The sequence below is a fragment of the Saccopteryx leptura genome, chromosome 4 (genome assembly GCF_036850995.1).
Source record: "Saccopteryx leptura isolate mSacLep1 chromosome 4, mSacLep1_pri_phased_curated, whole genome shotgun sequence".
Taxonomy (NCBI): Eukaryota; Metazoa; Chordata; class Mammalia; order Chiroptera; family Emballonuridae; genus Saccopteryx; species Saccopteryx leptura.
In genome coordinates this window covers 125,287,758-125,303,781 of record NC_089506.1, presented here as the reverse complement: position 1 = coordinate 125,303,781, position 16,024 = coordinate 125,287,758, and the positions used below count along the sequence as shown (strand labels likewise).

At 49.6% G+C, this 16,024-nt stretch overlaps 1 protein-coding gene across 4 annotated transcripts in view; it reads left to right on the top strand.

Annotated features, from left to right (window-relative positions):
- The first annotated feature begins 5,745 nt into the window (after nt 1-5,745).
- SLC38A10 (solute carrier family 38 member 10) overlaps nt 5,746-16,024 on the top strand; it is a 40,956-nt gene continuing 30,677 nt past the window's right edge. Inside the window, exons 1-2 of one of the 4 annotated variants that reach the window (XM_066381508.1) lie at nt 5,746-6,170; nt 10,128-10,245. In XM_066381508.1, the coding sequence (XP_066237605.1) occupies nt 6,072-6,170; nt 10,128-10,245 (217 nt within the window). In that variant the 5' untranslated portion in view covers nt 5,746-6,071. The remainder of the gene's footprint in view (nt 6,171-10,127; nt 10,246-16,024) is intronic. The other 3 variants (XM_066381507.1, XM_066381506.1, XM_066381510.1) reach the window with 3 other exon arrangements.

The window sequence follows — 16,024 nt, the reverse complement described above, 5'->3', positions numbered from 1 at the left end:
GGGGGCTACCATGCCTTGTGTCCACTTAGGAGTTATATCTCTATCCTTTCCTGCCTTACACTTCAGTCCTAAAACCTTAAGGTGGGGCAGGGCAAGGCCGTGACTGCCAGGGGGGTTGGGGATGGGGAGGCAGTCCAGGCACACCCAGGGTAAAGATTGGAACTGAGGGAGGAGGGAGAACATCAGCCTGGCATTACAGATATGAAGGGACAGACAACAGGAAGAACGCTGTGGCTTTGAACCTCCAGGGGCATTTGGGGGATTGCTGTGGACTCGTGGCTTTCAATATATGTAGACAGGAAGAAGTCTAGAGGTGAGTGTGTGAGCATATGTATGTGTCTCCCAGCTCTGTCCATTGCAGGACTCAGAAGCCATGGTGTCCCAATGGCTGGGTGCACACCCAGTACCCAGACTGTGGCCTCTGTTACCATTCTCCACCAGAAGGAGCCAGGGCTCCTTGCAGAAATGACTGAATCCAGATGAGCTGGGAACATCTCGTGGCTCGAGAAAGAGAGGAAGTGCTCAGAGAATGACAGGGACACATCCAAGAACCTAAGAACCAGCTGAAGGGGCTCTCATGATCGAAATCTGGGACAATTTGAGCATCAGGATAAATAGCAAAGGTAGCAATGAATTATTACCCCTTGAATAAAATAGGAAACCATAAGTACACACTGATACAGATGAACTAATAAATATGCAAGTTTGAGACCCTGGCTGGTTGGTTCAGTGGTAGAGCATTGGCCTGGCATGTGGAAGTCCTAGGTTCGATTCCCAGTCAGGGCACACAGGGGAAGTGCCTGTCTATTTCTCCATCCCTGCCTCTCTCGCTTCTCTCTCTCTCTTCTCCTCCTGCAATCATGACTTCATCAAAGCGAGTTGGCCCTGGGTGCTGAGGATGGCTCCATGGCCTCCGTGTAAAACACTAGGAAGAAGCCCTGGCCGGTTGGCTCAGCGGTAAAGCGTCGACCTGGCGTGCGGGGGACCCGGGTTCGATTCCCGGCCAGGGCACATAGGAGAAGCGCCCATCTGCTTCTCCACTCCCCCCTCCTTCCTCTCTGTCTCTCTCTTCCCCTCCCGCAGCCAAGGCTCCATTGGAGCAAAGATGGCCCGGGTGCTGGGGATGGCTCCTTGGCCTCTGCCCAGGCGCTAGAGTGGCTCTGGTCGCGGCAGAGCAACGCCCCGGAGGGGCAGAGCATCGCCCCTGGTGGGCGTGCCGGGTGGATCCCGGTGGGGCGCATGCGGGAGTCTGTCTGACTGTCTCTCCCTGTTTCCAGCTTCAGAAAAAAAAAAATACAAAAAAAAATACAAAAAAACCCCAAAACACTAGGAAGAACTCAGTTACTGAGCAATGGAGCAACCAATGGCCACATGGGCAGAGTATCGTCCCCTAGTGGGCTTGCCGGGTGGGTCCCAGCCTGGGTGCATGCGGGAGTCTGTCTCTGCCTCCCCTCGTCTCACTGAACAAACAAATAAATAAATAAATTGTAAGGTTGATAAAGACTAGGATAGTTCATTTCAAAGCACCTCCCCACAAACCACTCATTCATTACAAAGAGGTAAGAGGTAACTTCACCATGGAGGAGCCGACCTAATCAAGTGACAAGGGGCACATCAGGTGTAATGGGACAAACTAAAACTGAGCAGCACCTGACAGGATTCATGGAAACAGGGCATCACTCCCGTGATGTTTCTACTAAAGAAACATAATTTGAATTTCATCATGAGTGTGGTAGGCAGAATAATGGATCCCCAAGGAAATGCTTCCTTCCCTTAATCCCTGGAACCTATGAACATGTTACCTTACATGGCAAAAGGGACTTTGCAGATGTTATTAAGGTGACAGACCTTGAGATGGGAAGATTATCATGGATTATCTGGATGAGCTCAGTTTAATCACATGAATCCTTAAAATTGGAAAATTTTTTCCTGGCTGGGTCAAGGAGAGGCCATGTGATGAGTTTACAACCTCCCTCACCCTTTCCCTGCCAGCTTTGAAGTTGTGGGAAGGGGGCCATGAACCAGGGAACACAATAGCCTCTAGAACCTGGGAATGGCCCTCAGTATACAACTGGCAAGAAAACAAGGTCCAACCGCCCAAAGGAATGGAGTTCTGCCAACTGTGAGATAATGGAGCTGTGTTGGTTAAGCTAAGTTTGCAGTGGTTTGTTAGGACAGAATAAAGAACTAGTGCCAACTGAGGGACACAAGGTTAGTTATCAAGTACATAAACTCTTCAGAATTCATAAGAACACGGACACACAGCTAATTAGAAAAATGGGCAAGAATGAATAAGCATTTCACAGAAGAAATAGGAATGGCCAATAAAAATATGAGCAGATGATTAACTTCATTTGTAATTAGGGAGAACAAATTAAAAAACCACAATGAGATTCCATTTTACTCCCTAAAAGGCCAAACTGTTGATACCAAACGTTGCTGTAGAACAGGGGTTCACAACCTTTGGCCCTCTGGTCAAATTGGGCCAGTAGATGCAAAAAAATTATTGATTGATTTTAAAGAGAGAGGGAGAAACGCTGATTTGTGGTTCAGTTAGTTATGCATTTATTGGCTGCTTCTTGTACATGCTCTGATTGAACCTGCAACCTTGGCGTACTGGATCGATGTTCTAAACCAGTGGTCCCCAACCCCTGGGCCGCAGACCAGTACTGGTCCTTGGGCCATTTGGTACCGGTCCGCAGAGAAAGAATAAATAACTTACATCATTTCCATTTTACTTATATTTAAGTCTGAACAATGTTTTATTTTTTAAAAATGACCAGATTCCCTCTGTTACATCATCTAAGACTCACTCTTGACGCTTGTTTCGGTCATGTGATACATTTATCTGTCCCACCCTAAAGGCTGGTCCGTGAAAATATTTTCTGACATTAAACCGGTCCATGGCCCAAAAAAGGTTGGGGATCGCTGCTCTAAACAACTGAGCATTCTGGCCAGGACTCAGCTGATGCTTTTGTGAATAAAGTTTTATTGGAACACAGACATACTTAGTTGTTTATGTATCCTCTAGGGCTGCTTTCAAGCTACAAAGACAGAATTGAACAATTGTGACAGAGACTGTATAGTTTGCAAAATGGAAAATATTGGTAAGTCAGACTCTATACAGAAGTTTCTCGGCCTCTGATATAAACCAGCAAGAACTCTTATATCAATGAACAACTAAGGTGTCCTAACGAAAAACTGATGATTGATGCTTCTCATCTCTCTCCGTTCCTGTCTGTCTGTCCCTGTCTATCCCTCTCTCTGTCTCTGTAAAAAAAAAAAGAAAAAAGAAAAAAGAAAAAAAAAAAAGAACTCTTATAACTGCTTTGAAGAGCAATCTGGTAGTATCCAGTAAGATCAAAAGTATGCATGGGCTTGAATCTGCAATTACACTTCTAGGTATTTACCCTAGACACACTCTAACATATCAAGGAGACAAGTACCAGAATGTCTCTGCATTATGTTTATAATGGCAAGTAACTGGAAACAACTCAGGTGCCCTCAGCAGAATGGACACATATATTCTGGACTTTTTAAACAGAAGACTTCCATATAACAGTGAGAATGAATGACTCAGAGTACCTGTAATATAATGGTGAATCTTGCAAATAAAGTTGCAGGGAAAAAGGAAGTTGCAGAAGAATTTATACATATAAGTTCATTAATATAAAAATAAAAAATGCAAAATGCTCTGTCCCAATATGCTACTGAATTGGTTAAACTTTGAAGCTTTGGCTTCATGAAACAGAGTCCAAAGTAACAGTGGATTAAATGAGATGGTTTGTCTGCCCCTCATGGAGCAGTCTGGAGGAGGCAGTCAGGGGCTGGGATGGCAACTGTGATCCATGGTGTAGTCCAGGGATTCAGGCTCCCTCTCTGGTCATAGTCCACATTGCCCGAGATGGCTTTCTACCATCACCTCTATATTCTAAGCAGCAGGATGAAAGGATGTGGAAAAAGGCACAGATCCTCTCTTTTTAAGGGTCTGCCTAGAAGTTGCACCTGTCATTTCTGCTCACTGGCCAAAACTTAGTCACATGGCCACCCCTAGCTGCAAGGGAGGCTGAGGAGTGTGTTCTTTATTCTAGGCAGCCACACGTTTGGGCAAAATTTGGAAGATAGAATAAATGAATGTTAAGAGACAAATAGTAATCTTTCCTATAACTGTTTAGGGATATATCCATATGTGATAAACCTTTAAAGAAAAGTAGTGAATTGATAAAATCTGGATAGGCCTTGGCCAGTTAGTCGGTTACAGCATCGTCCTGTAACACTAAAGTTGCAGATTCAATCTCCAGTTAGGACACATACAGAAAGTGACCAATGAATGTACAACTAAGTGGAACAATAAATGAATGCTTCTCTCTCTCTCCCTTCTTCTGTCTCGCCAAACTTAATCAATAAATTAAAAAAATATCTGGATAGTGATGATTCCAGGATGGCTGTGAAGAGGGGAGGAAGGTGGGATTGCGGAGGGACCAAAGGGAATATCTAAATTTCTGCTAACATTCTGTCTTAAAGTCAAAGGGTGAGTTCATGAGTATTTATTGTTCTTTGTTAGATCATACACTTAAAATATACATATCCTATCATGGGTACATAATATTTTATAAAATTACATATTCATAAAAACAGGTTATAAAGAATATGTATGATATATATAAAATGAACAAATGGCATTTATTATTTTGGTTTTTAATCTAATTACTTTACCCTGCATTTTCTCTTATTTCCCTCAGATCTCAGGGGTGGGACATAACCTTACCTAGTAGCTGTACTGCCTGTAGCTGAAGAATCAGCAGCTCCTCCAAGACATAGTTCCTATATGCGCCTATATGCCCGGTTCCCTATAACCTCTCCCGGCAGCCTTTAATTCCTCCTGAATACAGTTCCAGCCATCTTGGAATTACTTGTTTCTTCCTAGGAAGGTCTTTCATAGCCCTCCCGTGTCTATGTATCTATTCAGTAGACACTTTTGGGCATCTGCCAGGTGCTAGGAATTCACAGATGTATCACAGCCCTTCTTTGTTCTCTTTCTCCACAAAACACTCTATCCTCCATTCTCATTTGTCCCTCAAGGCCCTAGAAACCACCTTCTTCTTGAAGCCCTTCTAAATTTCTTTGGTCATATAGGCCTTTACCTCTTCTCCCTCTCACAGTATTTCCTTTGCGCCATTAATATTAGAATGTTGGATTCTCTCTTTCCACTGCTCCCGGTGGTTCTGAATTGCGCCGGCCAGGAGAGGAAATCCCATGCCACTCTTACGAGCATTGAGACCTTAACTAAAAAACCAAACATTTCTGTGCATCAGCGTCTCATTCGTAAAACGTAGGTGCTAACACTTTCGAACAGGTTAAGGGTTCAGCCCCGACAGTTAAGGCTCTGCCTCGGCGCCCAGAGTACAACTACACCCTCCGACTTCGGTCCTAGGATGTACTAGCTAAAACGAACCCTCGAAACCCTGAGAGTCCCTAATGCTCCAGCTCCTGAAAGGTGGGGTTCAGCAGCCCAGCTCTGTAGTACTAGCGCAGCACTCTGATCAGGTGCACACCTCCCCGGCTGCCCAGCTCTCCCGCCGCCGGGCCGTAACTCCAACCCCCTCAACCCCCGCCCACGCGACAGTTCCTGCCTCTCATTGGTTTGCGACCCTCCCATTAGGGCCCCGCCCCTACGGAGCCCCGCTGGTCCCTAACAGGCCCCGTCCACTCACAACCTTCACAAACTCCGCCTCGTGTAGTCACTTCCGGGAGGAGATGCCTTCTGACGGCGGAAGTGTGAGGTCCGAGGCTACGAGGCCGGTCTGAAGTGTGCTTGGTTGGCAGCTGACGGCTCTTCCGGGCCTGGGCGCGGGGACAGGGAGGCGACTGGCGGGATTGAGTGAGCGGAAGGCGATGTCATGAGGCGGCCGCGGGGCCTCGTGGGGTTTACAGGTTGACAGCCCTCGTCGTCTTCCCGCGAGGCTGCCTCCTCCAGGCAGCTGCCCGTCCCCGTCAGAGCCTCGCGGCCCGCAGTGGTCCCGGCGCCTCGCACCCGGGCTCTCGGGCTCGCGGGCCCCAGGCCCCGCGCTATGACCGCGGCCGCCGCCTCCAACTGGGGGCTGATCATGAACATAGTGAACAGTATAGTAGGAGTCAGTGTCCTCACCATGCCCTTCTGCTTCAAACAGGTGAGTGCAGCCGGCAGTGCTCGCCGCCCTCTGCTCGTCGGGCCGGGTGGGCCTGGGGCTGAGTGGGCACCGCGCCCGCCGCCCCCGCGTCCTCAGACAGAATCCGGGAGAATGTTCGCTGTGAGAAGCTCCCAGTTTGGGCGCCGGCAGCAAGTTCCGCACATTCAAGTAACTTTGGACAGCGAGCAAAGGGCAGCAGAGCAAAATGACGTCCTAACACGGGCAGTGGCCCGGAGTCAGTGCTGCTGTTCTGGTTGTTTTTGAAAACCCTAATCCCGCTTCACTGGCGTTCGGGGGCGGGCACTGCGAGCTTCCCCGTGGAAGTACACGGGGCACTGGTTACCAGTTGGCTGCGAAGTTCGCCGGGTTTTGCACAGATGTGCTCAGGTCCCATGTGCAGACGAAAACATTGAAAAAAATAAAAGAGAATTCGTTTCCTGCCAATATTAAACACCGTGTGAGAGAAAGTCACCATTTCTGACTTGTGAACCCACTTGGCTTCTGTTTAAATGATCCACAGACAGGTTTTGGGTACTTTACAAAAGGGAGGTTGATGGAGTCATCAAATTGGGTCACTTCTTCCCTAAACATTCCCTTCTCAGCTTCCTGTGTGCCCACTGCAGAGAGCCTGAGGGTGGGGAATGGAGCTGGTTGGCTTTTGCTCAACCCAGATAAGCCCGCGCTCAAGCTGGCGACCTCGGGGTCTCGAACCTGGGTCCTCTGCATCCCAGTCCGACACTCTATCCATTGCACCATCGCCTGGTCAGGCTAATCTGGGGATTTTTGATACCCCACCTGGAGCCCTCCAGCCTGTCTGGGTGAGATTGTGCCTGACTTGGCTGGTGGGCATGTTGGTGGCAAGCACCCTTGGGGCAGCATCAGTATCCTGGCATTGCCTGACCCTTGTGGGTGGCCACTGTGGGGTGTTTCTGGAAGAACTACGTATACCAATGTGCATTGCGACTTGCCTGGCACAAAACTGCATCCTGGGTCGTGTTGGCTGGTCCTGCCAACACGACTAGCCAACAAACAGCATGTCTGTGCTGCCAGCCTTGTTGCCTGTATGGGAGATGACACTATGGCTGTCCTCAGACTTGTGTATCTGCCATGTGGAGGGCACGAGCCCCTCCCAGAGCATTTAAAAATGGCTAAGCTGCCTTGCTCAGTGAGAGCTCGCAGCTCTGTGATGGAGGCTGCCTGCAAGACAAGGACTGGAAACAGTCTCCTGTCCCGAGGGCCTGGCAGAGTTAGGGCAGCCACTGTCCTATGGATTCGGCATCTCCCAGAGGAGCTCCTGGCTGGAGCATAGGGGGAAGCAAGTGGGCAGTTTGGGGATATGTACTTTTTTTTTTTTACAGAGTCAGAGAGAGGGATAGACAGGGACAGACAGGCAGGAACAGAGAGAGATGAGAAGCATCAATCATCAGCCTTTCGTTGTGACACCTTATTTGTTCATTGATTGCTTTCTCACATGTACCTTGACTGTGGGCCTACAGCAGACCGAGTAACCCCTTGCTCTAGCCAGAGACCTTGGCTCCAAGCTGGTGAGCTTTGCTCAAACCAGATGAGCCCGTGCTCAAGCTGGCGACCTCGGGGTCTCAAACCTGGGACCTCTGCATCCCAGTCTGACGCTCTATCCACTGTGCCACCGCCGGATCAGGCGGGGGATATGTACATTTAGTGTGTGATAGCCATGTCATTTTTTTTTAAAGTTCATTTTTGTTTGTTTTAGTAATTTTAGTACTTTCATTAATTTTTTTTATTTATTCATTTTAGAGAGGTTGGGGGAGAGAGAAAGGGAGAGAGAGAGAAAAGGGAGTTGAGGAACTCCCATATGTGCCTTGACCAGGCAAGCCCATGGTTTTGAACCAGCAACCTGAGTGCTCAGGGTTGACACTTTATTCACTGTGCTACCGCAAGTCAGGCGTAATTTTAGTACTTTAAAAAAAAATAACATTTTATTGATGTCTAATGTACTTACAGAGAAGTACACACATTTTACGTGAAGTCTATTATGATGAGTTTTCATAAAGTGAACAAGCACATATAACTAGGTCCCAATCAGTGTTGCTTGTGTTTGAATTCCATGTAAATAGAATCTATTATACGTTGGTTTTTTTTTTGTATTTTTCCAAAGCTGGAAACGGGGAGAGACAGTCAGACAGACTCCCGCATGCCCCTGACCGGGATCCACCGGCACGCCCACCAGGGGGCGACGCTCTGCCCACCAGGGGGCGATGCTCTGCCCCTCTGGGGCATCGCTCTGTTGCGACCAGAGCCACTCTAGCGCCTGGGGCAGAGGCCAAGGAGCCATCCCCAGCACCCGGGCCATCTTTGCTCCAATGGAGCCTCGGCTGCGGGAGGGGAAGAGAGAGACAGAGAGGAAGGAGAGGGGGAGGGGTGGAGAAGCAGATGGGCGCTTCTCCTATGTGCCCTGGCCGGGAATTGAACCCGGGACCCCTTGCACGCCAGGCCGACGCTCTACCACTGAGCCAACCAGCCAGGGCCTATACGTTGATTTTAATGTCTGGCTGGTATTCCACCGTATGGACTTACCACAATTTATTTATTCTTTCACCTTAGTTGGACACGTAGGGTGCTTCCTGTTTGGAGCTCTTATGAACATAGGCATAGGCTCTGACTTTGTGTATTTTGTGGGGTATTGACTTCTGAGTAAAGAGTCAGATCGTAGTTCAGCTCTAGTAGACACAAGTAGGATGTTTCCTCAGTTTATGGATTACAGATAAATCTATAAATGTTGACACAGGTTTTTGCATGCACACATGTTTTCATTTCTCTTGGGTAAATACCCAGGAATGCAGTTGCTAGGTCAGATGGTAGGTGTCTATTTAACTTATAAGAAAGTTGTAAATGTCATTTTTAATCTCTTTCTTCCAGAATATGTTTACCACTTGTTGCTGCTGATTCAAGTAGCTAGAAGGTCGCACATGGTGTAGAGGGTGCAGAGAAGTGAGACCCCATGAAGCGTGCATTCAGACTTGGGGCTGGGAAGAGATGGTCCCTGGTGCTTTTTAAGGATCACAAACAGATCTTATGTCTCTGGACAAAGCATGTGGCCTCCACATCCTGGGATTGAAACCATTTATTTATTTACGGCATTTTTCCTAAGTGAGAAGGGGGTGGGGTGGCAGACAGACCGACTCCCACATGCGCCCTACCTGGATCCACCCAGCATGCCCAATAGGGGGTGATGCTCGGCCCCTCTGGGACGTTGCTCCACTACAGTTGAAGCCATTCTAGTGCCTGATGCGGAGGCCATGGAGCCATCCTCAGCGTCCGGGCCAACTTGGCTCCAGTGGAGCCTTGGCTGCGGGAGGGGAAGAGAGAGATGGAGAAGAAGGAGAGGGGGAAGGGTGGAGAAGCAGATGAGTGCTTCTCCTGTGTGCCCTGGCCAGCAATCGAACCCAGGACTTCCACACAGCGGGCCAACACTGTACTGCTGAGCCAACCAGCCAGGGCCAGGACTGATCCCATTGAAAGGGTAGAGCGTCGAACTGGGATGCGGAAGACCCAGGTTCGAGACCCTGAGGTCACCAGCTTGAGCCCAGCTTATCTGGTTTGAGCAAAAGCTCACCAGCTTGGACCCAAAGTCGCTGGTTACTCAGTCTGCTTAAGGCCCATGGTCAAGGCACATATGAGAAAGCAATCAATGAACAACTAAGATGCCACAACGAAAAACTGATGATTGATGCTTCTCATCTCTCTGCGTTCCTGTCTGTCCCTATCTCTCTCTGTCTCTAAATAAATAAATAAATAAATGAATAAATAAAATCTTAAAAAAATAAAGGGGAGGGAGTGAAATGGAGATGGGACCTTGTGTCTCTAGGGACAGACGGGTAATGGAGGGGCTTTCAGAAGCCATGGATGTGATGACCAGTGTGTAAGGTAAAGATAGGGCAGTTTTATTTTGTCAATGTCTTTCTTTCAACCTTCTAGTGTGGCATCGTCCTGGGGGCTCTGCTCTTGGCTTTCTGCTCTTGGATGACGCACCAGTCCTGCATGTTCTTGGTGAAAGCTGCCAGCCTGAGCAAACGGAGGACCTATGCAGGCCTGGGTGAGGATGTGGGCTCTGCTGGGAAGGCATTAAGTACCTCCTTAAGGAGCATAGGGTTCTAAATGGGAGTGGGGCCTATGCCTTTATATATAGTATTCACTTTTCTTCCACTTTATTTATTTATTTATTTATTTATTTATTTATTTATTTATTTATTTTGACAGAGACAGAGAGTCAGAGAGAGGGATAGATAGGAAGGGAGAGAGATGAGGATCATCAGTTCTTCATTGCAGCTCCTTAGTTGTTCAGTGATTGTTTTTTCATATGTGCCTTGACCGGGGGGGCTACAGCAGAGCAAGTGACCCCTTGCTCAAGCCAGCAACCTTGGGCTCAAGCCAGCAACCCCTTGCTCAAGCTGGTGAGCCTGTGCTCAAGCCAGTGACCTTGGGGTTTTGAACCTGGGTTCTCTGCATCCCAGTCTGACACTATATACTGTGCCACCACCTGGTCAGGCCCACTTTGTTCTTAAGGTGTGTCTTCAACAGCAATTATTTTCCGTATTTTTATATTTAATGCAATTTTTAAAAAACTGTTATATAGTCACATTCTTTAAAATTTAGGTGATACGAAAGATTCTGAGGTGCCGTCACCCTCCTACCTTGATGCTCTCCATTAAGCAAATACACACAGAGAGGCCCCTTCAAGTTCAGGCAGTACCAGCAGCCCCTCACCCCTTGCTGACTTGCTTTCTGCTTGCCTTTGCTGAGTCCCAGAGCCTCCTCAAAGCTGCCTGACAGTGTCTTGCTCTCCTGCCTCACTCTGAATGCCACAGAGGGACAGTGTTCCTGGACAGATTTGTCACTGGGATCAAGTTCACTTGTCTGTCCAACGGCTTCTCTGTTTCCGGATGCTGTTGGTTGCAATTTTGTTTCCTTTTAGTTCTTTCTTTCTTCCTTGGATTTTGGCTGAGGAAGAGAAGGCTGCACTTCTGCTTCCTTTTGATTTGGAATGTTTGCTGGACAGCTTGGCTCTGAGGACCATGTCAAGGCTGCCATGTCTGTGCCTGCCTCAGGACCCTTTGGCTCGGCCTTCCGTTCCTGGGAAATTGAGGGTGGGAGCCAACCTTGTGTGTGTCTGGGGAAAACTCCTGGCCTCTGGCTGAAAGCTTCTGACCCCCCCAGCCCATGTGCAGCTGGGACACTGGGTCCTCCTGGTAGGGCCCACACTGGCCCTCAGCTGACAGCTGTTGAAGTAGGGAGGAAATGGTATGCAGAGTTTCAGGGGGATAAACAAAATGATGACACCTGCAAGACCCATGTGGGGCACGGCCTCTAGCTTCCATCTGTCTGCTTTGCACTGGCACCCGGGTGCCGGTTTGTTCTGACCTCAGGCCTGAAGGTCGTTCCTTCTTCCTATTTTATGAGAATGGTGCTGTCAGACTCATCATTGGACTCACCTGAGGAAGTGAAATTTATTTGCTAAACTTGACCCATGGGGAGAACTAGTTTTGCTTGGGATGAAATGTGCTCTGGTGTGCCCTTTCCTTTGTCTGCAGGGCTGGGGCCTGCGAGGTGACCCCTTTCCTCCTCACTGAGGGTCTCTGTACAGCCGGGTTCTTGTGGGCGATGCCCCACGAAGTGCCTGTCTGTGCCTGAATGATGGCGGTGACCACAGACTGCAGAGGCTGTGGCTTTTGACTGCTGTTTGATTATTCTTAGTCCTGCGAAGGCATACCAGTTTGGCTAGATGTGGAAGGCTGAAAAAAGCAAGGCTGCCTGTGGACAGCCTTCCACACGGTGGCTGGGGGCTCCTGCTTGGGATGACCAGAGCCCAGTTCCCACATCAGAAGCAAAAGGATTTGAAACCACCAGTGGCCTCCCATTGTGTCTTTTTTTTTTTTTTAAAGAGAAACTTCAGGGTTTTTTATTATTATTATTTTTATTTCTTCATTTTAGAGAAGAGAGATAGAGAGAGAGAAAGAGAGAAAGGGGGGAGGAACAGGAAGCATCAACTCCCATATGTGCCTTGACTGGGCAAGCCCAGGGATTTGAACCAGTAACCTCAGCATTCCAGGTTGATGCTTGATCCACTGTGCCACCACAGGTCAGGTCCATTGTGTCTTGCGTACCAAAGCAGAGGCTCACACAGTGTCCCTGGGCCCAGTCTACAGCGTCAGCCACCCTTGGTCTTGGTTGGGTTGTGACCCCATCTCAGAAATGGAGGGACCCAGCACATGGAAAGGAGCCCTAGACAGGAGGAGCCGAGACTTTGTCTCAACCCCATGGTCAGCAGCCGTGCCTGCCTCCCAGCCACTTCTTGCTGCTGCTTCAAGGGCCTTTTTCCCTGTCCTCCCTTCTCCTGGGTGAGATATGCCACTAGAACTTGTGCTGGGCCCAAAAGGGTGACCCAAGAGGAGAGCCCTAGCCACAGGCTGGGGCAGACAGTCTAGTTAGCAAGTCCTCAGGCATTGAGTATCTGTGGGGATGAGGGGATGGACGACAGATGGCCTCTGTCCAGACCTGGGGACAGTGCTGGGGATCATGCACTCCCTGGATGGGTGGGTTTGAGTTTTTGAGAGTTCCCATTGATTGGCCTAGCCCCTGGTAGTGGGCATAACGTGTGGCATTCGCTGCATAGCAGACTGTGCCAGCTGGGGACTCACAGCTTCAGTGGTTTGTTGTTGGTGCTACTGTGTTTTGTCGTCTGCTCCTGGGCTGTGAATTTCACCAGCTTCTCCCTTACCTGCATGCCCAGCATGCCCTTCCTCCACAGAGAAATTTCTAAACCCCATTTTCAGAAGATGGGCAGAAATGCCAGCTAGTCAGTTGCCTTTAGGGTTCCGTGTCCCAGTCCTGCACTGTTTAGGGTGTAGCCAGCACCTTGGGACCCTCCAGTGTGAGCAGCATATGGTCTCCTGATCCCTCAGTCATCCGACTGCATGTATCAGTGGCCCTGGTCAGCCCGCTACCACTACTGGGCTGGTGTGGGGCCTGCAGAGGCTGTTTAGAGCAGTTTCTTCCACTGTCCTGGGATGTGTGACCCAGACATGTGGCTACTTGGCTGGGGAAATAAGGACCATAAAACCAGGCTTTTCTCACACCTGGGGGCTTTACACCCTCCTAACCCTCATTTATCAACAAATGTTTATTGTCCTCTGTGCAAGTAGCAATGGGGAGTCAACTGTCATCCAAGCCCTGGCTCTGGGCATGGCTGGGTTAAGGTTATCCCACCAACTTCACCCATATGGTTCCATGCATGCAGCCCCATCTCTGCCCTGCTGCTGTGGGGTATTGGCTAGCAAGAGTCTTAGGATGTAGCCCTGGCCGGTTGGCTCAGTGGTGGAGTGTCGGTCTGGTGTGCAGAAGTCCCGGGTTCAATTCCCGGCCAGGGCACACAGGAGAAGCACCCATCTGCTTCTCCACCCCTCCCCCTCTTCTTCCTCTTTGTCTCTCTCTTTCCCTCCCGCAGCCGAGGCTCCATTAGAGCAAAGATGGCCTGGGCGCTGGGGATGGCTCCTTGGCCTCTGCCCCAGGCGCTAGAGTGGCTCTGGTTGCAACAGAGCGACGCCCCGGAGGGGCAGAGCATCACCCCCTGGTGGGCAGAGCATTGCCCCCCTGGTGGGCGTGCCGAGTGGATCCCGGTTGGGCACATGCAGGAATCTGTCTGACTGTCTCTTCCGGTTTCTAGCTTCAGAAAAATACAAAAAAAAAAAAGACTCTTAGGATGTGAGTGGAGGTGTGGGGGGCCAGGATCCTTCACCGAATGAGGCTGGCTAGGAATTACCTTTGTCCACAGCAGCCTTGGCCTGTGGGCCATGATGTGGCCCCAGGAGAATAAGCTGACCCAGTGCTCGGTGCTCCTCCTGACACCAGTTCTGCATTCAGCAAGAGTACTGCTTAGACCCCGCTGGCCTTTGTCCCCATGTGGCCTGGCCTGTTAACTGCAGAATGCCTGTCACAACTGAGGAAGAAGGCTGGACCTCAGTGTCCAGTCCGCATTCATGCGTGCTTGCTCAGGAAGATGCTGCCCAGCCCTGGGGGATGATCTGGTGCTGTGGCTCCCCCAGAGGAACAGAGGGCAGACCATGCCCCTCCATCCTCCCAGAGCCACACTAGTCAGGAGGCTGGGGGTGACTCCTAGGCTTTTGTATTTGAGATTTAGAGTTAGAGGTTGCTGAGGGATTGACACCTGAAATGGTGTAGGGAGTGTGTGGTGTGTGTGGTGTGAGTATGGGTGGGGGTTTCCCCCAGTGAAGGAAAGGGGGAGGGCAGGTAGGCTTGAACTGCAGGCCGCTCTCTGTAGGAACAGCACCTTGAGTCACCCTGGGACCAGTTGCATCTTTCAGGGTGAAGAGGTTTGTCCTCTGACCTCGTAGAGCCCCTTCCCTCTGTCTAGGATGCAGGTGTGCTCAGGAACTTTCTCTGGTGGGTGCTCTGAGTATTTAGGGTATGTCATAGATCAGGGGTCCCCAAACTACGGCCCACGGGCCGCATGCGGCCCCTTGAGGCCATTTATCCGGCTCCCGCCGTACTTCTGGAAGGGGCACCTCTTTCATTCGTGGTCAGTGAGAGGAGCATAGTTCCATTGAAATACTGGTCAGTTTGTTGATTTAAATTTACTTGTTCTTTATTTTAAATATTGTATTTGTTCCCGTTTTATTTTTTTACTTTAAAATAAGATATGTGCAGTGTGCATAAGGATTTGTTCATAGTTTTTTTTATAGTCCGGCCCTCCAATGGTCTGAGGGACAGTGAACTGGCCCCCTGTGTAAAAAGTTTGGGGACCCCTGTCATAGATGCTGAGCTTCCTTTTGGAGAAGAAAAAGGATGGGGTAGCCAGTAGTGTGCCGCTTCCACATTCAGGGCACTCAGTTTTGTGTGGTGTCGGGGGCATCCTTGAGAGGCTTTGAGAGCTTCTTTTTGCTGACAACATGGCCTTGGGATGCTGTCTGGAACTCCCAGTTTTTGAAGTTGCATCTTGATCAGCGTCCTGTGCAAGGACCTGTGTTCGGTACAGGTTGCTTTGTGCTACAAATAGGCTCTATTAGGGGCACCTGAGATGTGAGTCTCCATCCAGGGTCAGCCAGCCATGGAGGCCAGAGGGACCCTGAGGGCAGTCTTTGCTTGGCCTAGGCGCCATGACCATGGAGCCGAGCCAGGTGCCAGGCTCTCTTGCTTTTGGCAACGCTCTCTTTCTAAGTAACTTGCAAGTGAGGACGAGTGTTTATTTTGGAGTCATTCACACCAATGGCCTGCGTGCCTCCTGCTTCCCAGGTCTCCCTGGAGGGCCCTGGCCCTGATGAAGGAGAAACGAGGGGCTGGACACTGGGGCCCTCCTGTCACATACACCCTACTCTGGTTGTTCCTGGGAGATGAAATTTCCCTCTTCCCTCATCCTGCTGGACCATTGTGGGAGGGGCATGTTGCAGGGTTACCTAGCCACTGTCAGGTCCTGGGAGAGGTACCTCCCATCTGCTGGAAGTGTTTCAGTGGTCAGGAAAGAAGGACTGACACTGCTCTCCACTGTGTACTTTGAAAGTGGGCCAGCCCCAGAGTGCTCGCCCCTCCCATCCCAGAGTGCCATACTTGAAAGCATTCTCTAAATTTTCTTTCAAAATCACAGATAGAGAACATAAAAGCTCTTAGGCCTTCTGGTTCAAGCTGTGAATACTGGGTATGTTGGGCTAGGCAACCAGGCCTTTTCTTTTTTTTTCTTTTCTTTTCCTTTCTTTTCCTTCCTTCCTTCCTTTCTTCCTTCCTTTCTTTTTTGTGAAAAACCAACTGCCTGTCTTTCCTTGCTTTCTTCTTGTTTTATGTGGTTTCCACTTCCTAATGACAGA